Below are 24,433 nucleotides of genomic sequence, written 5' to 3'. Positions count from 1 at the left end.
GAAAAGGAGGTGGGAGAGGGGAAGAGAGAGGCTGGGAGAGGGGAGGGCAACTAAAATGATCAGGGGTTGGGAACAGGTCCCATATGAAGGGAGGCTAAAGAGACTGGGACTTTTCAGCTTAGAAAAGAGGAGACGGAGGGGGGACAGGATAGAGGTCTCTAAAAGCAGGAGTTGGGTGGAGAGGGTGCATACAGAAAAGTTCTTCATTAGTTCCCATAAAGAAGGACTAGAGGACACCAAAGGAAAGGAATGGGTAGCAGGCTTCAAACTAGTAACAGAAAGTTGTTCTTCACAAAGCAAAGAGTCAACCTGTGGAACTCCTTGCTGCAGGAGGCTGTGAAGACTAGAACTAGAACAGAGTTTAAAGGGAAGTGAGATCAAGTCATGGAGGTTGGGTCCATGGAGTGGTATTAGCCAGGGGGTGGGAGTGGTGTCCCTGGCCAAGGTTTGTGGAAGGCTGGAGAGGGATGGCACGAGACAAATGGCTTGGTCACTGTCTTTGGTCCATCCCCTCCAGGGTCCCTAGAGTTGGTCGCTGTCGGCAGACAGGCTACTGGGCTAGATGGACCTTTGGTCTGACCCAGGACGGCCATTGTAAGCTCAGGGCTCAGGGTCAGGGGTCTCAGTGGACCCCCTTGATTCTCTTGCACACCTGCTCCTGGGTGGCCAGGCTGGCAGCTCCTGGATGGCCCGGTCGGGGGAGGGGGCACTAACTTTTCTTTCCTTCAGTAGCCAATAAAACCACTGACATCAAAAGTGGGGATAAGCATCAGCCGGGGTTCTGGGTCCCACAACTCTGGGGCTGCTTTGGCTGATTCACACTGGTTGGGGAGCTGACCCCCGACGTGCCGCTGTCTGACGTGATGTTGTCTGTAGCCCTCTTACACGCTGCAGAGGTTTCAGAGTCTGAAGATGCTCTTTCCCCATCCGTCTTGTCGCAGGCTAGAGCAGAAAGGCATCTTTCTGGCAGAGCCACTTCGATTGAACACGGCAGGTTTCTAAATCAATCTTAGTCCTTGTTAACACTCCACAGCTGTTCTGTTCAGCCCAATTTATCCCGGGGAACCTGCCAGATGAAACAGAAAGTCGCTGTCAGTTTAGTGTGATCAAAGCGCCTGTTGCAGCTCTTCCTCATAAGGTTTCTTCTTTCCCCTCTGCATTTCCCCATGCACAGCCCTGTTGCAGGAAATGCAGTGGTCCACTGGGAAGCCTTGTCCAGGTGACCAAACCTCCATTACAGGTGTAACCCCTTGTCCATATTACTGAGACCATTTCAGGTGTGGCTTTTTGCTCTGGCCACAAAAGTCAAAGATATGTCTACACTGCATTCCTCTTTCCACAGAAGAATGCAAAGTAGGCATACCGGAGTTGCAAATGAAACGGGGATTTAAATATCCCATGCTTCATTTGCATACTCTCATCTGCGCGCTCTTTCAAAGCACAGCTGTTTCGAAAGTGAAAGTGCGCTCCAGGCTGCGTTAAAATGAGGAGTAACGTTAGTTCGGACCAAGGGGTTTGTTTCGAACTAACGCGGCCTGGAGCACACTTTCACTTTCGAAACAGCTGTGTTTCGAAAGGGCGCAGGGGAGAGAGTATGCAAATGTAGCGTGGGATATTTAAATCCTCGCCTCATTTGCAACTTCGGTAGGCCTACTTTGCATTCCTCTCTCGAAAGAGGAATGTAATATAGACATACCGAAACTGTTAACCACATTTATGGTGTAGCTCTCGCTCCATCTAGTGGCTGAATGAGAGCTATGAAAAGTCTGCTACTGGCTTTAAGTTTAAACTAATCTAGATGCCACCCTTCCAATTAGATCCACGCAAGACCTGTGCTTTTTAAGCACATAGGTCAAGAGTTGAATACCTACACCTAACCTAGGAATGCTGCACTGTGCAATCAATTTAAACACACACCCAGTGGATTCTCGTAGATCCAGGCAACTATAGACCGGTCAGCCTCGCCTTAGTCCCTGGAAAAATCATGGAGGAGATCCTTAGGGAATCCATTCTGAAGCACTTGGAAGAGAGGAAAGTGATCACAGGAATAGTCAATATGGATTCACCAAGGGCAAGTTATGCCTGACCAATCTGATTAGCTTCTATGATGAGGCAACTGGCTCTGTGGACATGGGGAAGTCAGTGGATGTGATATACCTTGACTTTAGCAAGGCTTTTGATACGGTCTCCCACAATGTTCTTGCCAGGAAGTAAAGTGGATAGAAAGCTGGCTAGATTGTTGGCCCCAATGGGTAGTGATCAAGGGCTCAATGTCAGGTTGGCGGTCAGTTTCTAGCAGAGTGCCTCTAGGATCAGCTCTAGGGCCGGTTTTGTTCAACGTCATTGTTAATGACCTAGATGGATGGCACCCTCAGCAAATTTGTGGATGACACTAAGCTAGGGGGAGAGGTAGATACGCTGGAGGGCAGGGATAGGGACCAGAGTGACTTAGACAGATTAGAGGGTTTGGCCAAAAGAAATCTGATGAGGTTTAACAAGGACAAGTGTAGAGTCCTGCCCTTGGGACGGAAGAATCCCAAGTATTGTTACAGGCTGGGGTCTGACTGGCTAAGCAGCAGTTCAGCAGAAAAGGCCCTGGGGGTTACAGGGGATGAGAAGCTGGAGATGAGTCAACAGGGCGCCCTTGTAGCCAAGGCTAATGGCATATTAGGTACATTAGGAGGAGCATTGCCAGCAGATCTAGAGAAGTGATTATTCCCCTTTATTTGGTACTGTGCACTGGCACTCAAGTTCAACCTGGAGTCAGATGCACAGCTAAGAAGACAGCTGGTCCCTGCCCCCATCCAAAATACATTTTGCAGCTTTTTACACAGGGTTCTAGTTTTACTTAAATTCCTAAATCGGATGGAGGGATTCCACAAAGCGTCCCCAGGGCAAGACTTAAGTGAGGAGCGGTTTGAGAAGCGGGCCTGTAAAGCAGGCTTCGATGAACATGACAGCTGAGTCGCAAGTGAAATCTTTTCCAGTGACCTACATTGTGATTCTCAACTACTAGGAAGCCCAGAGCAGCTGGTGTGGGGAACCCTGCAGGCCCTGATCCAGCAAATGACACAGCAAGACAACTTCCATGCATGAAATAGTAACACTCAGGAGACACTCACAGTTCTTTATGGACAGGGGCACTGTCCAGCCAGGTCCACCTCCCCTGGGATGAGTTAAATGCTAATCCAATCCAAACAGGATCTACCTCTGGTAGGGCCAACTGCAGGTGACCCTGCAACAGAAATACCTGCATGAAAGTTTGGCTCTAGACGTCTTTTATTTCTGCCCCAGTGTTAGCAGCACACAGTGTCAGACAGACCCCGAGATGCTCCAGTGCTGGAAAACCCTCCCAGCAATAATCCGACACCACACGCTGCGCTGGAGAAAGTCACTCGACTTCCGAGTCGCAGTTTCCCCTTCGTAAAGTGGGGATAATGCCCCGATGTTTGACTACCTGGTCATTTGGATTGTAAACTTTTTATCTCAAAGACCGTGTCTCCCAATGGGGGCAGCCTCAACCCCTGGAATGAGGTCCCATCCTAACTGGGTCCACTAGTTGTGCTACCATCATATAAAATACATAATCATTATTATTGATTCAGAGGAGTAGCCGAGTCAGTCGGTAACCAGGAAAAACTTTAAAAACAACAAACAGACTAGTAGCACTTTAAAGACTAACACAAACATGTAGATGGTATTTTTGTTAGTCTTTAAAGTGCTACTAGACCATTGGTTGGTTTTTAAGTTTTTCATTATTATTAATGTTTAGGATTGTTATGTCATTACCACTAATCAGAGGTCTAGAATCGTAGCACACTGGGCCTGGAAACAAAATGTCTGTAACTCACTGCCTGAGCTGGAACCATGTTCTCACCAGTTAGTTTATTATGGGGGTGCACAGCAGCTGCCTAAAGAGTTCCTGTTATCTGTGCTCTGGTAGAATTTAGGCACACAGGAAGTGCAGGACCTTGGCCCATGTAGCTGTGTCCCTGTCTGCCATAGAGGCCGGCACTGTCTGATTCAGAAGAAGGTGTAAGTACCCCGCAGCCGCAGGTATAGAAGGATCTCACCCCCACGCTGGTTCCTAGTAGATTCTAGGTCTCCAACAGATCAGTGGCTTAAACTTCACAGTGGGAGATTGAATACTCTGTACAAAGCTCTGCTGACATGAACAGTGATAGCTCTGGATAAGCTTATGTAAGCGGGGTCAGGGTAAACTCTATCCTGACATATGGTGGTGTGTCTATGCAAATTGGGCTCAGCCCCTGAAGTCTCTTTGCACCTCTTGCCACAGTTCACCACCAGATGTCAGGACAGAGTTTACCCTGACCCCGCTTACACTTATTATCTTCCTTATCGGCCGGTCTGGTTTTCAGTCTCGTTTTCTGAGCTCCTCTCACTTACCTGGGCCCTACTGTGCTAGTTCATGCAGTGGGACTCGAGCTATGGGTTGGAGCCAGTGTTCCTTGCAAGCTGTGCCTTTGTGCAGCTGCTCGGGAGAAACTCAAATGCTGCCCCACTGATCAGCAGTCTTGGTTTTTCTACTGGTGGGACACATTTGCAGGTGTACATAAAAATGTATTCAGTGCATGGATGGGAAAAAAATCCCACAGGGATGGAAAAGATTGGAGGGAACATTGGTTGGGATCCCAAAGTGGGTTGTGACCTGATTAGATTCACTCGGGTCTGAGGTGAAGCCAAAATCTGAGGGCTGCCTCCCTTCTCCCACACTTGAAGGCTTCAGCCTGGGGTGGGGGTGGATTTGGGGTCCAGCTCTATCCCCACGCCTCTACCTGGGGTCACGGAGTAATTTTCAGTGTCAGAAGAAGGTTATGGGGCAACAGTTTGGGGATCCCTGTATAGAGACATGTAGCAGAGAACGGAGACACGAGGAATGGCTCTCTTTGTTCTCCAACACACAAAGCACGTTACCATGTGTTCCTGGTCCTGGATCACCAGCATTTGAGATCCCTTCTGTGCACAGTCATCCCGGCTCTTGCTCCAGGTGTTACTCTCTTTTGACAGCCAGTAGCATGTGTCCCCACGCATCAGCCAGTCTTGGGGGCAGAGTTTGCACCTGGCACCTCCTGCAGGGACAATGGAAAGAGGCAAAGGGCATTAATGGTTCTGACACTTTTCAACCCAGAGGGATTCTTTCCCTCCAGTCAGCTGCAGAGCCAGACAAATCTCTTGGAAGTAGACCCACAATTCCTTGAGCTGAAATGGGAACACAAGGAAGTCATGTTCTCTCGCTGACCTTGTCTCTCCCGCCACTGAACAGATGAGCATCGTTCACGCTGAACTATCGCATTAAATCAGCACAGTGCATGGAGAAGGGAGGGGGAAATGCCCCCTACCCTCCTATGCACAGCACGGCGGGGACAACAGCTGTGACGTGGGCAACCGTGAACTGAGGGTTACCTAGTTTTATCTCGGTCTGATTGCACAGGCTCTGCTTCAGACGAGAAACCAAGTCCTCCAGGCTGGCGTTGCATGCACTTCCATTACTGGTGCTCGGAGTCCCACCGTCACCCGTCTGGGCCGTCCCCTTCTCCGCTTTACTCAGGAAGCCCTGCAAAACTTCAGAATAGAACTTGTGTGGGAAGGGTGGTCACTGCTTGTGGCTGAGGAGAGACGGCGTGCGGGGCGGCGATGGGCCAGTGGCTCCGGCCTGGGCGGCAGCTGGACATGCACTGACATAACGAAAGTCTTGTGGGAACACCACTGGAACGTGCTTAGTTCAAAACAGAAGCAGCAGAAGTCGATGAATCATAGAATCGTAGAATGCTAGGACTGGAAGGGAACTCGAGAGGTCGTGTCCAGTCCCCTGCCCTCATGGCAGGACCAAATACTGTCTAAACCATCCCTGATAGACATTTATCTAACCTACTCTGAAATATCTCCAGAGATGGGGATTCCACAACCTCCCTGGGCAATTTATTCCAGTGTTTGACCACCCTGACAGTTAGGAACTTTTTCCTAATGTCCAACCCAAACCTCCCTTGTTTCAGTTTAAGCCCATTGCTTCTTGTTCTATTTTCAGAGGCCAAGATCCATACGTTTTCTCCCTCCTCCTTATGACGCCCTTTTAGATACCTGAAAACTGCTCTCATGTCCTCCCTTAAGCTTCTCTTTTCCAAACTAAACAAGCCCAATTCTTTCAGTCCTCCTTCATAGCTCATGTTCTCTAGACCTGTAATCATTCTTGTTGCTCTTCTCTGGACCCTCTCCAATTTCTCCACATCTTTCTTGAAATGCGGTGCCCAGGCACAGTACTACAATTAATCTGAGTTCAAGTGGGCACCAATGTTTACTAAGCAGATTGTAGCATCTTCCATTCCGAAATAACGAGGCCCACCCGAAGAGGACAAGGTCAATTTCGTTATTGTCTGGAGCAAACCGAACGGAGCTCGATTGAGCTTAGCTATGCTGAGTCTGGAAGTGTTCACACAGCGAAGAGAAGAAAAATGACATCGCCTTCTGACTAGAGAAGAGGGCTCAGCAGTGACTCAAACACAAAGGGGATTTGTTTCCTTCCTGTACCACAGGCTTCTGTTCCCCCTGTAAAGATCTCGAGGCTTCAGTTTCCCCTGTGAAAAACCAAGCTGGTGGTAGCCACACTGACTCAGAGAAGTGGAAAGAATTAAAGAGCCTCAATAATGGGAAACACAATGTCAGTCTGCATCTGTAACTCACACACCTTCTGGGTGGGGTTCACTGTCCCACTTAGATCACTTACAGTGAGGCCACATCTATATGGGCCAAAGATCAATTTTTGGGGGTTCGTTTTAGTGGGTCTAGTAAAGACCCTCTAAATGGAATGCTGATGGTGCCCCCATCAGCACCAGTACTCCTTGATTTGTGAGGAGTTAGGGAAGCTGTCAAACCTCCTGCTGTAGAGACGGCAACAAGCTTTGCTTAAGGTATGTCGACTCCAGTTACATTATTTACATAGCTGGAATTGCGTATCTTAAGCCAACCATCTGGGCATAATATAGAGTTGGCCAAAGAATGAGTGAGCTCTACAGCCTTAGCTGAGAGCCAGCTGGCTTTTAGCTCAAGCTGGAGAGACCCAAGCACTAAGCTCCAGAGGTCTCTGATTCAATTCCACCTGTCAGCACAAAGAGCTTTTATCCAGGGTTAGAAACTGTTCTAGTTAAAGAACTCAAACTCCCTAGTGTAGATACAGTGAGGCTGGTATCAAAGTGCATAGCTTGTCCCTGTAAATTTATAGGAGATTGAGTAAGAAGAGGATGGGAGAGAAAGAAAGCTTGTTGAAAAATGGGGAAAAAAACTCCATCAAAGTTTGGTTTCTTCAGGTTTCTAAATGAAAAAAATTGTCATTTTTGAATGTTTTCCATGAAAATGTTTGCTTTTCAAATTTTTCATTCCCTGTTCCATTTTTTGTTTTTATTTTTTTCCTCCTTCCCCCATTTGCCTTTCCTCTTGTTTTGCCACTGAATGCGAGGGAAGGAACGATAGCCCAGGTTTTCTCATTTTTCCTTTGGCCACTCTGCAAGTGTTCAGAAGCTGCAATGTGGAAATAAATGAAAAATGGAAGAAAAAACCCCAAACAAACCTTCAACACCCCGGGCCTCTATTTGAGATTGAATGGAAAAAGAAAGAGAAAGAGGAAAGATGGGAAAATCACCATAAAAATGATAAATGTCAAAAGTAAAAAAAATATATCTGAAAAATTTCATGAAAAAAATCAGCAAATGGATAAATGATAAAAGAATAAAGAGAGGGATGAGGGGAAAAAACAAAGAACCCAAACATAAAGAGGAAAAAAGGATATTTTGGGTTTTTTTTTCAATTTTGTCAAAAAGTGTTTCAAAAAAGGAAAAAAAACTATGTTTGAATAAAATCCTTTTGATATAAAAAAAGTTTTGATCTGCTTCCTTCTTTCTAGAAGACCAGGTGTGATTCACACATCTACCCCTCAGCTGTGCCTGGGTGAGTAACACTTTGCTATCCTGTTGGGGCTGAGGAAGTATCATGCAGTTTAAATGGCAGACATGTGACAGCTGAACAAGAAAACATTTGTGTTTCGGTAGCACTCAGATTGGCACTGCATGATGCCCAGCTGTGCAGACAAACGCCCAGCAGTAAAAAGACCAGACAAAGGGAGGATGGGTGGGGAAGGGAGGCAGAAAAAAGGGAAATGAGTTGCTCGAGATCACACAGTCAAGGGGAAACTGAGGCACGGGGAGGGCCGGCATTCGATTAATCCGTGTTAGCCATGGAATGGGCAACTGACCTACTGCCTCAGCTGGCCAGGAGGGCTTGCTACGTAGCCAAAAGCCACCAGGCAGGGGCTCTGGCGCTGTGCTCCGTAGCAGACATGTCGTGGTAATTAACCCAGGAGAAGCCGCGGCTAATCAAGGTATCATGCTAGGCCCTGCTAGCATGGTGAAGCACGGAGACAGGGCACCAGATTGAGACATTACGGGAAGTCATGGGCACACAAGGCTGGGCAGCATCATGAATATTCATTCTAATGCCCAGCCCTCCATGTCCAAATCTAACTTCCTTACCCTCATAATATTGGGGTGCTCTTTCCCTAGGCGGGTGGGGAAGCGCTGGGATGGGTTCCCTAGGGAGGGGGTGGAGTCTCCATCCCTAGAGGTGTTTAACTCCTGGCTTGACCAAGCCCTGGCTGGGATGATTTGATTGGGTTGGTCCTGCTTTGGGCAGGGGGCTGGACTCGGTGCCCCTTGAGGTCTCTGCCAGCCCTAGGGGGCTCTATCGCTTAGCCTCTTCGTGCCACTGACCTCATTCCCACGTACGTCCCCCATTGCTCGAGCAGGTGAGTGGTGAGACAGCTGCCCAGGATCCCGTCCTAAAATATCTCTGCCCCGGTATCACTTCAGTGTTGCGTTCCAGCCCCTGCTGTTGTGCAAGCTAGTCCCAGTTCCCCTTTCATCTAGGCCAAGGGTTTCCCAAATTATGCTTCAAGGAACCCCGGGGTTCTGCAAAAAAATTCTACTCCCCCGCCCCCTGCAGAGCCCGTAGGCAGCTCCCATTGGAGCTGTGCCAGTGGGCCTGGGCTTCTGGTGGCGTGCGGCTCTGGCCGCTCCACCACCCTCGACACCACCCAAGACACATAAGCGTCACCTCCATACCCAGAGCCCGCACCCAAATCCCGCTCATTCACCCCCTTCTCCCTACCAAGACCCTGTATTCCCAGCATGCTCTGACACCCTGCCCCAAGACTCCTCCTGTACCCTCCCTCCTGTTCAGACACCCTGCCCCAAGACCCCTCCTTTACCCTTCCTCCTGGCCTGACACCCTGCCCCAAGACCCCTCCACTACCTTTCCTCCTGGCCTGACACCCTGCCCCAAGACCCCTCCACTACCTTTCCTCCTGGCCTGACACCCTGCCCCAAGACCCCTCCACTACCTTCCCTCCTGGCCAGACACCCTGCCCCAAGACCCCTCCTCTACCTTCCCTCCTGGCCTGACACCCTGCCCCAAGACCCCTCCTCTACCTTCCCTCCTGGCCTGACACCCTGTCCCAAGACCCCTCCTGTACCTTCCCTCCTGGCCAGACACCCTGCCCCAAGACCCCTCCACTACCTTCCCTCCTGGCCTGACACCCTGCCCCAAGACCCCTCCTCTACCTTCCCTCCTGGCCTGACACCCTGCCCCAAGACCCCTCCACTACCTTCCCTCCTGGCCAGACACCCTGCCCCAAGACCCCTCCTCTACCTTCCCTCCTGGCCAGACACCCTGCCCCAAGACCCCTCCTCTACCTTCCCTCCTGGCCAGACACCCTGCCCCAAGACCCCTCCTCTACCTTCCCTCCTGGCCTGACACCCTGCCCCAAGACCCCTCCTCTACCTTCCCTCCTGGCCTGACACCCTGCCCCAAGACCCCTCCACTACCTTCCCTCCTGGCCAGACACCCTGCCCCAAGACCCCTCCTCTACCTTCCCTCCTGGCCTGACACCCTGTCCCAAGACCCCTCCTGTACCTTCCCTCCTGGCCAGACACCCTGCCCCAAGACCCCTCCACTACCTTCCCTCCTGGCCAGACACCCTGCCCCAAGACCCCTCCTCTACCTTCCCTCCTGGCCTGACACCCTGCCCCAAGACCCCTCCTCTACCTTCCCTCCTGGCCAGACACCCTGCCCCAAGACCCCTCCTCTACCTTCCCTCCTGGCCTGACACCCTGCCCCAAGACCCCTCCTCTACCTTCCCTCCTGGCCAGACACCCTGCCCCAAGACCCCTCCTCTACCTTCCCTCCTGGCCAGACACCCTGCCCCAAGACCCCTCTTCTACCTTCCCTCCTGGCCAGACACCCTGCCCCAAGACCCCTCCTCTACCTTCCCTCCTGGCCAGACACCCTGCCCCAAGACCCCTCCTCTACCTTCCCTCCTGGCCTGACACCCTGCCCCAAGACCCCTCCTCTACCTTCCCTCCTGGCCAGACACCCTGCCCCAAGACCCCTCTTCTACCTTCCCTCCTGGCCAGACACCCTGCCCCAAGACCCCTCCTCTACCTTCCCTCCTGGCCTGACACCCTGCCCCAAGACCCCTCCTCTACCTTCCCTCCTGGCCTGACACCCTGCCCCAAGACCCCTCCTCTACCTTCCCTCCTGGCCAGACACCCTGCCCCAAGACCCCTCTTCTACCTTCCCTCCTGGCCAGACACCCTGCCCCAAGACCCCTCCTCTACCTTCCCTCCTGGCCAGACACCCTGCCCCAAGACCCCTCCTCTACCTTCCCTCCTGGCCTGACACCCTGCCCCAAGACCCCTCCTCTACCTTCCCTCCTGGCCTGACACCCTGCCCCAAGACCCCTCCTCTACCTTCCCTCCTGGCCTGACACCCTGCCCCAAGACCCCTCCTCTACCTTCCCTCCTGGCCAGACACCCTGCCCCAAGACCCCTCTTCTACCTTCCCTCCTGGCCAGACACCCTGCCCCAAGACCCCTCCTCTACCTTCCCTCCTGGCCTGACACCCTGCCCCAAGACCCCTCCTCTACCTTCCCTCCTGGCCTGACACCCTGCCCCAAGACCCCTCCTCTACCTTCCCTCCTGGCCAGACACCCTGCCCCAAGACCCCTCCTCTACCTTCCCTCCTGGCCTGACACCCTGCCCCAAGACCCCTCCTCTACCTTCCCTCCTGGCCAGACACCCTGCCCCAAGACCCCTCCTCTACCTTCCCTCCTGGCCAGACACCCTGCCCCAAGACCCCTCCTGTACCTTCCCTCCTGGCCAGACACCCTACCCCAAGACCTCTCCTCTACCTTCCCTCCTGGCCCACATTTGACACATTTTTCCCCTGGCTATCCTAGGCCCGGCTGGTGCACCACTGTATTAGGGGGTTCCTTGAAATTCTTTCGAGTTTAAGAGGGTTCTGTGGCCAAATAAAATTGGGAAACACTGATCTATGCCAAGGGCTGCAGGCCAGCTCTACTGGACTGATGCTAACCTACCGAACACCCCTTACATCCGTGGGCACTGGACGGCATCGGCAGGGGCAGGCTGTGCCTCTCCAAACAGCACCGCATGACCCTGTTCTGCTCAGCACCATGACTCCCTCCGGCTTGCCCCAGTGGGCCTTAGCCTCATCAAGCTGATGCTTTTCTGGGAAGCTTGAAAGGGCTGGAGATTGGGTGGCAGGAACATGGGGTGACCCACGGCTGGGGGAACAGGGCCCATGCTTTTGGTAATCTGGGGCTGGGGTGGGGAAGGTGCATCACCCATCCAATGCTCTGAGGTTGGAGGAGCCCACCAACCCCCCACCAACCCCAGGTGGTGTTCCAGGATTGGGCGGGGGGGGAGGTGCTCCAGGGGTGAGGGTTGATGGCTGCGGGTCAGGACCAGGGTTCCCTGTAAGCCGGGTGCTTGTGTGGCCACTCGGGAGAGATTCCAGTGCTGCCCAGCTGATCAGCAGAGCGCTCCCAGCTAGGTTTGTGCTTCTACTGGTGGTGCACATCCGCACATGCCTCTGTGCACATAAAATTTATTCTGCATATGGCTAGACAAAAATCTGCACACACATGGAAAAAAATAAAGGGAACATTGGTTGGGACCTTCTGGACTTCCACGGTGAGGACAGGGGGTCCAGGAGAGGTGGGGCTTCAAGCAGAAGGGATGGGCCAGGCCAGGGGCTAGCCTCCCAAACTCTGTGATTCACCCATCACCCATGCCCCTGTCTGACTGGGGACAGGCCTGTAGGTTCCTTGCATTGCTGGTGAATGTAATAAAAATCGAAGCTAGCTCTCTGGGTGACAGCCACTGAATAAACGTCTCTGAGCCACTTACCCGAAACACTGAGCCCTGTGACCGTCACCAGCAGGAGGAGGAGCCCGGCGCTTCCTGCCTTCAGAGCGACCCCGTGCCAGCGCGGGCAGGGCGGGGACTCTAGGAGATGGGATTAAATATGAGGAACTGGGGGGGTTGTCTGGTTGTTGTGTCTTCTAAGAGCTCACACTCAGGTGACACTCCTGGCTCTCATGGTGCTTACGTAGTCACATTAATTGCAGTTTCAATTACCCATGCAGAATAGTGTCTTTATGACTCCCCTATAGTATATTTAGTACCCCATCAACTCCACCCCAAGCAGCTTCATTTTCTCATTCACCTGTTACGTCTCATCCAGTGTTATCGCTTGTCAATTCCCCTCCCGCCGCATTTTACAGATGAAGAAACTGAGGCAGAGACTGAGGAAGGGTAAAGTTTTTGCAGGCTCTCATGTGGCTTTGGAGTCTAAGTCGCATGGACTTTCAAAGTGAGGTAGGAGCTGAAGCCTTATTGTAATCAACAGGGCTGTGTCTACACTGGCCACTTATTCCGGAAAATCAGCCGCTTTTCCGGAATAACTTGCCAGCTGTCTATACTTGCCCCTTGAATTTCCGGAAAAGCACTGACGATCTAATGTAAAATGATCAGTGTTTTTCCGGAAAAACGATGCTGCTCCCATTCGGGCAAAAGTCCTTTTCCGGAAAACTGTTCCGGAAAAGGGCCAGTGTAGACAGCACAGTAGTGTTTTCCGCCAAAAAGCCCCGATCGCAAAAATGACAATCGGGGCTTTTTTGCGGAAAAGCGCGTCTACATTGACACGGACTCTTTTCTGGAAAAAAGAGCTTTTCTGGAAAAGCATCCTGCCAATGTAGACGCTCTTTTTCCAGAAATAATTATAAGTCACTTGGAAAATGTGATGTATTGGCATTTTTGAAAACTTTGCCACACACACCTTGCACAGGTTTCACAGGGTGTGTGTGGGGGTGAAGGGGTCTAGTCTCAAGTCTCACTCCAGAATCTTAGGCACCAGACCAGCTTTCCTTTCGGAAACTACATCAGGCCAACAACTCCATAGTCAGGTTTTCCAAACCCAAACAATACAGTTTGCCCCATTTCTCTAGAGCGCTTCAATTTGTGATTGCAGGAAAACACCACAGATCAAACAGAGACTGCCCATGAGAGACAAACAGCAAACCTGCCAGCAGCCTGCTCATCAACTGGGGGAAGTTTTCAAAAGTGCCTAAGAGAGACGGGCATCTCTACCGAATTAAAAGGCACTATATTTAACCGTTTGGAATGGAAATCCATCAACCATATGAAAAACCTTGCATAGATCTAGGCAGACATCATCTTTCTATCCAAGTGCAAAAAAGACATTGTATATGTGTTCATTTTTTTATTGTATCCCTTTGGTATATATGCTCTTGCCAATTTTCTTCCATAATTTGATCTGAGGAAGTGGGTCTGGCCCATGAAAGCTCATCACCTAATAAACCATCTTGGTAGTCTTTAAAGTGCTGCATAGTCCTGTCTTTTGAATTAAAAATCAGTGAGACTTTGGTCTCTACGGGCCAAAGGTATTTAGAAGCCTTGTGGGATATTCAAAAGCAGCTTTTGCTTTTAAGACCCAGTGAAATTAAGGAGTGGTAAGAGTCTAGGTGTTTTAGAAAATCCCCATAGACAGCTAAATAGCTTTAAAAATCCATCCCAATGCCCCTTCAGCCCTTTTGCTGTCCTGTATCCTTCCCAGATGCATGCAAAAGAAGCCCAGAACATATCGTTACGAGAATCGACTCTAATTTGCTATGAAGCTGCCAGTGCTTCTTCCATCAATGTGCTCCATCAAAGCCTCCACAAGAGGCTACTCCGACACAGGTCCCGAGTCAGACTTGAAATGTCTCTCTACATTCCCTGGGATCCCAGCTGAAACCCTCACAAAATTGGCAGCAAACTAGGCAACCCTCCCCTCACATCCCCACTTACTGTGAGCATTAGAGGAAGGCGGTCCCCTGCCTTCAGCAAGATTTAAATCAGCATAGATCACATCCCCAGCCATGGCATGTACCAGGGCAGGCGAAACCACCCAGCCAATGGTGTTGTGCAAGGACAACGGACTATTTATATATGAGCTAAGTCAGTCAGTCAGCATCAGGAAGTAGCGTCATTCAAGGGGCTGCTGAATTTCTTCCCTATTGCTGCTCTGTGATCTTCCCTCATAAATTAACGCTGCTGGCTGAGTGTTCTCAAGCCAAGGGAACTTCACATGCTACACACCCAGAAGACTTTGGGAACTGGGGTTCTGATGAGCACACGGATGTATTTGCCGGTCCTGCCCCAAACTGTGCGGGCAGAAGCAGGGCCGAATGGTCAACGGCCAAAAAATCAGGTGGGTCCATCAAGTTTTCAGCGGGGAGTGATGTCAGCAAGGGACGGCCATCTTGAATCTAGACATGGCCGCCTACCCGTTTGCCCCACAGTTTTGGGAGCCTTGTGTAATGCCAAGCAACCTGGGGCCACTGGGTTGCTCCCGCATGAGCTAAAAGCCCGCTGGCTCTCAGTGAAGGCTCTAAAGCAGACTCGTTGTTTTCTATATAAGTGGTCTCCGAGCCACTAGATGGGACAGTGAAGGACAGTAAGAGACTGCACATTCTTCCACAGTGAGTCATGCCTCACCTTCCCCTCCTCATCCTGGTAGTGTTGCAGTGCTCAGGGAAACTGAGGCACGCACACACACACAGAGGTTCTATAGAACAGCACTGGACAGTGGAAGCACACACAACACAACAAAGCAAACAGAGTGAATACAGTGAGTACAAGAGTGAATACAATCCCCAGGATGTCACAGTGGGTTACACTGGCCCAGATGTGTATCAATGGAAGAACATTGGTGAATTTGCCTTTCCCAATGAGTAATAGATTCTGTGACCTCTGTATACCTCAATGCCCCCATCACTATAGTATCTGAGCTCCTTACTGTCCTTCTGAAATAGGGCTGTACCATGAACCCATTACACAGATGGGAAACTGAGGCCAAATGACTTGCCATAGCAGAGAAAAGCCTTGGACTCTGGTTATCCAAGTTTGAAGCTCACGCAGACCGTCTTTCCTCAGAACAGGTTACAAACCTCTTGATGAATTGTTGGCCAGTTGGTTGCAAAAACAGACAAAGAACAAAACAGGAGCTGAGTTTTTCATTCATGGCCGCAAAGCTAGCTTGATCTTCAACTCAGCTATCGACCGGATATCTGTGGGTTTGACCTTCTCTGATAAGAAGATAGGAAACAATATATTTTAGACGTTGTTTTTCCTACAAATGCTTTAACAGAACTAAATAATCTTAGTAGCAAAACCAGCAAAATCAGATGAAGAAAGCGAGAATACGGCACTTCTTTTAGCCTGAGTGGTTACCCTATATTCAAGACTTTGAAGGTTGTTTCCGTTAAAAGAGACTGATGAAGAGTGAGGGATGTCTTTGATTCAGACCTCTGTATTTACACAGATTAGACATGATACTTGTTTTCCCCGAACACAGCAAGAATTTACTGCCCAGATCCAAGCCTCTTTTTCAGCATCTGCCCCAAAATGCTCTCACTTTGCTTGTTTTCAGGGACACATTTCCAGTCCAGTCTGGCTGTCTGCTTGGATTTATGGCTGCTTCTTTCTGCATATTTCTCCTGGACACATCTCTCTATCAGCCAACATTCGGTGAATCCCGTCTACACACATAGCTCAGTTTAGGAGAGGCCATGCATGCAGTCTGTGTTTTCGGTAGTGGCTTCCACTGTTTCAGGCTATGTCTAGATAGAAGGCTTCTTTCGGAAGAAGCTTTTCTGGAAGAGATCTTCCAAAAAAACTTCTTCCCAAAGGCTATGTCTAGACTGCGAGCCTCTTTCGAAAGAGAGCGTCTCGACTGCATGCGGAACTTTCGAAAGAGCAAGCCGCTTTTTCGAAAGAAAGCACCCAGCGTGTCTGGATGCTCTCTTTCGAAGAAACCCTATTTACATTCAAGAACGCCTTCTTTCGAAAGAAGCACTTTCGAAAGAAGGCGTTCTTCCTCGTGAAATGAGGTTTACCGCCGTCGAAAGAAAAGCCGCGTTCTTTCGATTTAATTTTGAAAGAACGCGGCTGCAGTCTAGACGCAGGTGAAGTTTTTTCGGAAAAAGGCTACTTTTCCCGAAAAAACCCCTGAGTCTGGACACAGCCAAAGAGAGCATCCACACTGTCAAAGTGCATCGAAAAAGCAATCTGCTTTTTTGACAGAGAGCGTCCACACTCAATGGACGCTCTCTCGCATGTCAACTGTGATTACTATGGACACCTGTGCTTTTTTCCCACACATGCCTTTTTATGAAAGAGCTCTTTCTCAAAAAGGCTTCTTCCTCATAGAAAGAGGTTTACCAATGTCAGAAAAACCTCTCTGTTCCTTCCATTTTTTTTTAAATACAGTGATTGCAGTGTGGACGTAAGCAAAGTTTTTTCGGAAAAAAAACGCATTTTTCTGAAAAAATCTTACTTGTGTAGACATACCCTCAGCTACCTCATTCCAAGAAGAAGCTTAGTTGCTTTTTACTTTTATTCTGAATGAAGGATGCCCACTAATTTCAACGAGGTTTCATCCACCCACCCTCCAAACAGTATCCAATGGCTGGAAGTTGAAACAGTACAAATTCAGATGGAAAATAAGGTATGTTTTTTTAACACTGGATCAGTTTATCAAGGGGCCGTGGTGGATTCTCCATCGTTGGTAATTTTTTAAATCAAGATTGGAATTATTTTGAGGGAGTCCTATGGCCTGAAAGATGCAGGATGTCAGACTGGACCATCCTAATGGTCCACTCTGCTCTGATCATCTCTGAATCTCTAACATTTTAGAAACTCGGCACTGCCAGCTTATGAAGTAACGATGCAATATTTAGTGTGCTTCATGAAGCCCCGACACCAGTAGTCATGTTACTCCTTAAGACCATCATCTCCCTTTTGAAAAAAAATATATATAGCAAGTCCGTAGCCCTTACGTATGGAGAGAAAAACTTGGAGACCCCTAAATGCTCCAAGATAAATAGCCAGAAGGGGAAAAAAACCAGATCGACACGTTATTGTGTTTTTTTTAATTCTTCCCCTCTCAGTGCCATCTAGGTCACGCACAGGTCATCTTTTGGTCTGTGCTTCTGCTTCTACAGTGCCTGGCCCAACCACTCCTCCTCCATGACTGAGGTGTGGGGGGGGGAGGGCGGGAGGAGAGGGAGTATGCCTACCCAGCAAACCAAAAAAACACCAGTGAGTTGCAGAGCCCAACTCAAGATAGAATCCAGGCTCCAGGACTCCAGCTTGTTCCATCCTGAGTCCCCAAATCCACCAGGCTATTTTTAGCCCCCTATCTAGTACACCATGAGCCCTGGCTCTGAGACTCACAGTTCTGGGTCTTTTTTTTCTTTTCTTTTTTTCAGTGTAGACGCATCGGGGGGGGAAGGGGGGTTCCGTAAAACACCTAATATTCAGTGACCAACACAACAGTGTGTGATCCATGACTGGGGCGTCCAGATACCAGCACTTGATAGCCTCTATGTGGATAAGTCTCTGTAACATTTGCATATACCCACGTATCATTCTCCTACAGATGTTATATATACATAACTTATTCTTTTAGATATATCTTTGTGTTAAGCTTTCTTATAGAATCCTTGTATTAAGAGAAACCTTGTATCCAGTCTTTTCCAAATATATATATATATATATATATATATATATATATATATATATATATATATACACACACACACACACACAGGGCTCCCCAAGCAGCGGCAAGCCCCCTGAGACCTGCTTGCCAGCCGCACGGTTTCATGCATTTCTGTGCTCTGCACATGCGCAAATCGTTCTTTGCATGCGCAGATCGCTCTGCGCCGGCTCTTCCGGGTTGTAATCTACTCGCTTGACAATTAGGGCAATCTACTCACCCGTGGTGAGTTGATTTTAGTCCGGCATGGCGCCACAGCGTGATAAGCGCATGCTCAGTGTGGTCTGCGCATGCGCAGCGTGCCAAACCGCGTGGCTGGCGAGCGAGGCTCGCTGCCGCTTGTCAAGCCATATATATATAGTAGTCTGTCGTGTCCAACGATGACGTCTTGAACTTGCATAGGCTCATCGGTTGTGGACTCGCATGTGGCTAAGGAATCCAAGCCTTGAACGGCATTGTCGTTCACAGTGGGGGCCAGGGAATTGTCCCGGCTCTGTTGGTGTGGTTGCTACTGTAGCTTTTCTCCTCTCAGGAGCATCAATCTTTTCCATAGAAACTTTGTATCATGCTCTTTATACTATAGGTCTTAGGAATAGTTAAGGTAAAGAAAAATGTCTTTTGAGATCTCTCCCCTTCCCTGGATTGTCCTGTTGAAACGAATGAGGTGTGAATGGAGAATGAAAGGTGAGCAACTCCAGCAGCAGTTGCCAGGGTGGAGAGAGGCTGGGAGCCAGATGTAAGACAAGACCTGTGAAGTGAGCTCATTGAAAGGAAGACTTGGGAGTCTAGCAGCAAGTGCCTGCCCTTGAAAGAACTCTCTTTGAAGCATTACAAAGGCGAGGTGATGACTAAGTGGCTGCAAAAGAGGGATAAATAGGAGGCATCTTGCAGAGGGACCCCAGGTTTTTCATCTTGTCAACATCGGAGCATCAATCCAGATTGGCAGAAGCCCGGCTTCCCCCCCCCCCCCCCCCCCCCATCTAGCTCACCTGGCCAGTGCAGTTAGGAAAGCAACTATTGGTAACAACAAGACGGAGTGTGCTTGTGTGTGTGTGAGAGAGTGCATGAGTGTAATATATCATGTGCATATGATAAAGTATTGATTGATCTATGTATGTTCAATAAATGTGGCGTGTTGCCTTATCCCCCTGAAAAAGATCCCGGGTGCTTCTCTTAGGCACAACATCTAGACCAAACCAGTCAGGATCACCCATCAAGAGGCTCTAAAATCTACCAGTAGATCCTGATCTACTGACTGGTGACCACAGTGGTCATGCAATCTACGCATCTGACACGCCACAGGAGAGCAGCAGATGATGCCTGACCCAGGAGGTAGCATTCAGTTCATCCACAAACCCAGCTTAGATTCCTCTGTGCCTGACTGACAAAGCTGCATCCAGTCTTTGAGGAAGCCAAAACCATTTCACGTCCTCACCTTTCAGGCTCTCTGTGGCCTGGGCCCAGGATCTCCACCTGCGTGTAAGCCTCTGGGGTGAAAACCCTCTGGGATAACTTTGGTCCCAGTCAGATTCTAAAAGAAGGAGAAAGCTCTTCTGCACAAGAGATAAAACTTTCTCCAGGCTGCAGTGAATTCTCCCAGGGACTACAGATCCTTCCAATCCACTTCCCCTTCTGCCGCAAGGTCGAGGAGTACAGGCAGTCCCCGGGTTACATGGATCCGACTTACATGGGATCCCTACTTACAAACGGGGTGAGGCAACCCCGCACTAGCTGCTTCCCCCAGCAGACCAGGGAGACGCGAAGCTAGGGCCCCCCCCCCCCAGCAGACCAGGGAGACGCGAAGCTAGCGCCCCCGCCCAGCAGACCAGGGAGACGCGAAGCTAGCGCCCCCCCCAGCAGACCAGGGAGACGCGGAGCGGCTTTTCTCAGCAGACCCCTCAGCTTGAGAATAAAGGACTGAGGGAAGTGAGGTGTGGGAGAATAAAACTGAGCTCTGGAGAAATGTTTGGCTAGAGTTTCCCCTACAACATGTACCAGTTCCGACTTACATACAAATTCAACTTAAGAACAAACCTACAGTCCCTATCTTGTACATAACCCGGGGACTGCCTGTACTTCTTTGGCCAGCGTAATCTAATTTAAATACATGACTCCACTGCACACACTTTCCCCCCTAGGGACATGGCAAGAGAAAAAACATGTGTGGGACGATAATCTCATTGCTTAATTTGTGACTGGGAAGAGCTCCGATATCAAGGTGGTGAGCGTGGTAGAAGAAGCTATATAGAAGAGATCAGAATTTCTAGTCCCATAGAGACATAGGCCTGGAAGGGACCTCGAGAGGTCACCAAGTCCAGTCCCTGCCTGCACAACAGGACCAAGCACCATCTAGATCATCCCTGGTAGGTGTCTATCCAACCTGCTCTTAAATTTCTCCAGTGGTGGAAACTCCACAACCTTCCTTGGCAATTTATTCCAGTGTTTGACAGTTACAAAGTTTTTCTGAATGTCCAACTTAAACCTCCATTGCTGCAATTTAAGCCCATTGCTTTTTGTCCTATCATCAGAGGTTAAGATCTACAATTTATCTCCTTTTTCCTTGTAACACCATTTTAGGTACTTGAAAGCTGCTATCATGTACCCTCTCAGACACTGCAGGTTGTTTTTTTTGAAAGATGGCCATTTTTCGGAAAAAAACTTCACTTGGGTCCACACTGCAAGGCTGTGTCTAGACTGGCAAGTTTTTGCGCAAAAGTGGCCACTTTTGTGCAAAATCTTGCTGCCTGTCTACACTGGCCGCAAGTATTTGCGCAAGAACACTGACGTCGTAATGTACAAAATCAGTGCTTCATGCGCAAATACTATGAGGCTCCCGCTCAGGCATAAGCCCTCTTCTGCAAGTATTCTTGCGCAAGAGGGCCAGTGTAGATGGGAACATTAATTTCTTGCGCAAGAAAGCCCGATGGCTAAAATGGCCATCGGAGCTTTCTTGTGCAAGAGAGTGTCTACACTGGTACGGATGCTTTTGCGAAAAGATGTCTTTTGCGCAAAAGCATCCATGCCAGTGTAGACACTCTCTTGTGCAAATACTTTTAACGGAAAAACTTTTCCGTTAAAAGTATTTGCGCAAAATCTTGCCAGTCTAGACGCAGCCCAAGAGCGTTCTTTTGACAAAAAATCAAAAGAGCAGAGGGGTTTTCCCGGCATTGGTAAACCTCTTTGTACGAGGAAAAAGCCTTTTTCTGAAAGAGCTCATGTCATGGCTCCTTCCCCACTCTGGCATGATAAATGCAGAAGTGGGGGCCAGTAAGTGTACTCGAAAACCGTATCTACCAAGCTTTAGTATAAAACTTCCCCCAAAATCTTAAAACTCTAGATTTTGCGAATAAAACTTCCGTTGCCACCACCCAAATATTAATAACGAAATCAGGGGAAAGATAATTTGGGAAATCTCACCCCTAAAATAAAAATCAGGGCACACAAGTAACCAATGCCAGGTTAATAAAAAGAAAAGAGAAAACTTTTATTATTACAACAATATTCCTGCTGCAAGCATAATGACTAGATGGAAAGGTAACAAAATATTCTCATGAAGAAACTCCATGGGCCTAGACCTTAGTTACAAAAAAAAAGCCAAAATAACTTTTAAACAGTGCCAGATCTCAGATCCCATACCCAAACCTTAAAACAAGGAAACCTAACGGGTTTATCTAAACTTTACCCTACTTACAGAAAGTGAAGAATTGTTTCTTGGAGAGAGAGAGAGATGTTTGTCCCTCTCTGTAGCTGCAGAGGAACTCACAGAGCCCAAGGAGGGGAAAACCCAAATTCCTTTGTCCCAGTTAGAAATTTCTACCTACATTCCTATTGGCCACTCCACCTGGCTAGGTGTAGTTAACCCCTTAATCCCCAGGCTGCTGGCTAATCCTCATAATCACAACAGAGCTCTTTCGGGAAAGCATGTGTGTGGACAGGGAAGGAGGGCTTTTTTCAAAAGAAGAGGAAAGAGGAAAAAGCAGAGGTGCCCTGGTGGCCACTCCATCCATAGTAATCACAACTTAAATGAGAGAGAGTGTCCATTGAGTGTGGATGCTCTCTTTCAGAAGTTTTTGCAGATCTCTTCTGGAAAACCTTCTTCTGAAAGAAGCCTTCATTCTAGATGTAGTTTGTCTTCTCTTCTCCAGACTAAACAAACCCAATTCTTCCAATCTTCCCTCATAGCTCATGTTCTCTAGACCTTTCATCATTTTCTTTGCTCTTCTCTAGACCCTCTCCAATTTCTCCACATTTTCCTTAAATACGGTGCCCAGAACTCAACATGTTACTCCAACTGAGGCCTAACCAGCTCACAGTAGAGCAGAAGAATAACATGTAACACAGATTTTCCTCTCCTCTCCCCCAGACGCATGTGAACTGGTAGGATTTTTTTTTTAATCAGGAAGGATTTTTTTTAAATGCAGCCCCAAGCTCTCCGGCTTTACACCTGCTTGTCTAATGGAAAATCTGCACCGCACAAGCTGCAGAAGCGATGAAACACTGAGCAGACCATTGGTTGCCTCTGCTCTTTCTTTTCCTGTGTGATCACAAGCCGCTGTTGTTCTATCTGCTTGCCAAAAGTGTCAAAATCGCTCTGGTTTCAGAGCCACTTGGCAAAGGGCCCCCTGTACTCTGAGTACGTGTGATGAACAGAGCCATTGTGATATAGGCCATAAGCGCCGACTTTTGGGTGGTATACCCATGGGAAAATAATAGCTCAGTGTTCAGTGTTCAGGAGGCAATGAGGGGGAGGAGTAGGGGCAGAAAGACACAGGGAAAGGGGGAAAGAAGAGGAGGAAAAGAGGAGGGGCTTGGGAGAAGGCATGGAGTTCGGGGAGGGGCTTGGAAGAAGGGGTGGATTTGGGGAAGGGACTTGGGAGAAGGGAATTGGAGAGAGGGGCGTGTGTTCCTGGGGCAGAATAGGGGCAGGAAGAGGCCGAGTGTGCTGGAGGCAGGAAGTGGTGGGAGTGGAGCAAGAAGGAAGGGATGGATTGGGGGCGGAGCCTAGGGGCAGGAAGAGATGAGGCGAGGGGGATTGTAGGAAGGGATAGATTGGGGGCGGAGCCTAGGAGCCGGAAGAGATGAGGTGGGGGGGGATTGTAGGAAGGGATAGATTGGGGGCGGAGCCTAGGAGCCGGAAGAGATGAGGTGGGGGGGGGGATTGTAGGAAGGGATGGATTGGGGGCGGAGCCTAGGGGCAGGAAGAGATGAGGTGGGGGGGATTGTAGGAAGGGATGGATTGGGGGCGGAGCCTAGGGGCAGGAAGAGATGAGGCAGGGGGATTGTAGGAAGGGATGGATTGGGGGCGGAGCCTAGGGGCAGGAAGAGATGAGGCAGGGGGGATTGTAGGAAGGGATGGATTGGGGGCAGAGCCTAGGGGCAGGAAGAGATGAGGTGGGGGGGATTGCAGGAAGGGATGGATTGGGGGTGGAGCCTAGGGGCAGGAAGAGATGAGTTGGGGGGGATTATAGGAAGGGATGGATTGGGGGCGGAGCCTAGGGGCAGGAAGAGATGAGGCAGGGGGGATTGTAGGAAGGGATGGATTGGGGGCAGAGCCTAGGGGCAGGAAGAGATGAGGTGGGGGGGATTGCAGGAAGGGATGGATTGGGGGTGGAGCCTAGGGGCAGGAAGAGATGAGTTGGGGGGGATTGTAGGAAGGGATGGATTGGGGGTGGAGCCTAGGGGCAGGAAGAGATGAGTTGGGGGGGATTGTAGGAAGGGATGGATTGGGGGTGGAGCCTAGGGGCAGGAAGAGATGAGGTGGGGGGGATTGTAGGAAGGGATGGATTGGGGGTGGAGCCTAGGGGCAGGAAGAGATGAGGTGGGGGGGATTGTAGGAAGGGGTGGAGTGGGGGCAGGGCTTGGTCAGAGCACCCGTGGGATCTAAGTCATCCGGCATCTATGCCATAGACCAAGGGTGGTGTTATGTGAGAGAAATTTACAGTCTCAGCATGGGACAGTGACAGAGAGGGGCTGAATCGGAGGAAACATGAGTGAGAACTGGAGGACCCACTGAGCATTATTAAAACCCAGGCCCAAGATGAGCTTCTGGAGTCATGTGATTCCCGCACAATCTCAGCCTTCATTTCAAATCCGGCAGATCTCTAACTCCCATGGCTGGGAGACAAGCTTGAGAAAGTGACCCGAGTGCATCTGCCTGAGCGCCGGAGACGACGTCTCTGTGACAGAGGAACTGCTCCTGCTGTCGCCAGCGTTGCAACGCAGATGTGGCCAGAGAACCGCTGTGTTGTGGTGACCCGCAGCTGATCTAACGGCTTCTTGGGTCCCATTTGCTGCTTGATTTTAAGTTTTACTTGAACATGAGAGTGGACACACTGACCAGATTTCAGTACCATCACTCTTAAAAATGTTCCCCTGCGACTGAACTAGGTAGCCCATCCCTGCCTATCCTGGCTAGCATCCATTGAAGCACCTACCCTCCATG

At 49.7% G+C, this 24,433-nt stretch overlaps 1 protein-coding gene across 4 annotated transcripts; it reads right to left on the bottom strand.

Moving 5' to 3' along the window:
- Positions 1-405: 405 nt before the first annotated feature.
- Positions 406-23,080, bottom strand: LOC102461309 (killer cell lectin-like receptor subfamily B member 1B allele B). Of its 4 annotated transcripts, XM_075914174.1 has the most exons (7): positions 21,683-23,080; positions 15,380-15,517; positions 12,276-12,374; positions 5,425-5,583; positions 4,936-5,090; positions 3,123-3,235; positions 406-1,066 (listed from the first exon to the last, which is right to left on the bottom strand). In XM_075914174.1, exons 2-7 carry the CDS (start codon positions 15,447-15,449, stop codon positions 943-945), a joined length of 720 nt encoding a protein of 239 aa, XP_075770289.1. In that variant the 5' UTR covers positions 15,450-15,517; positions 21,683-23,080; the 3' UTR covers positions 406-942. The 4 variants fall into 4 exon arrangements, with proteins under 4 accessions (XP_075770289.1, XP_075770288.1, XP_075770290.1 ...); XM_075914173.1 differs by lacking the exons at positions 15,380-15,517; positions 21,683-23,080 and adding an exon at positions 14,238-15,372; XM_075914175.1 differs by lacking the exons at positions 15,380-15,517; positions 21,683-23,080 and adding an exon at positions 14,238-15,372 and having other exon boundaries at positions 4,936-5,087.
- Positions 23,081-24,433: the final 1,353 nt, after the last annotated feature.

The sequence above is a fragment of the Pelodiscus sinensis genome, chromosome 32 (assembly GCF_049634645.1).
Source record: "Pelodiscus sinensis isolate JC-2024 chromosome 32, ASM4963464v1, whole genome shotgun sequence".
NCBI classification, from domain to species: domain Eukaryota; kingdom Metazoa; phylum Chordata; order Testudines; family Trionychidae; genus Pelodiscus; species Pelodiscus sinensis.
The sequence above is the reverse complement of the archived record's forward strand: the minus strand, read 5'-3'. Positions and strand labels throughout refer to the sequence as shown.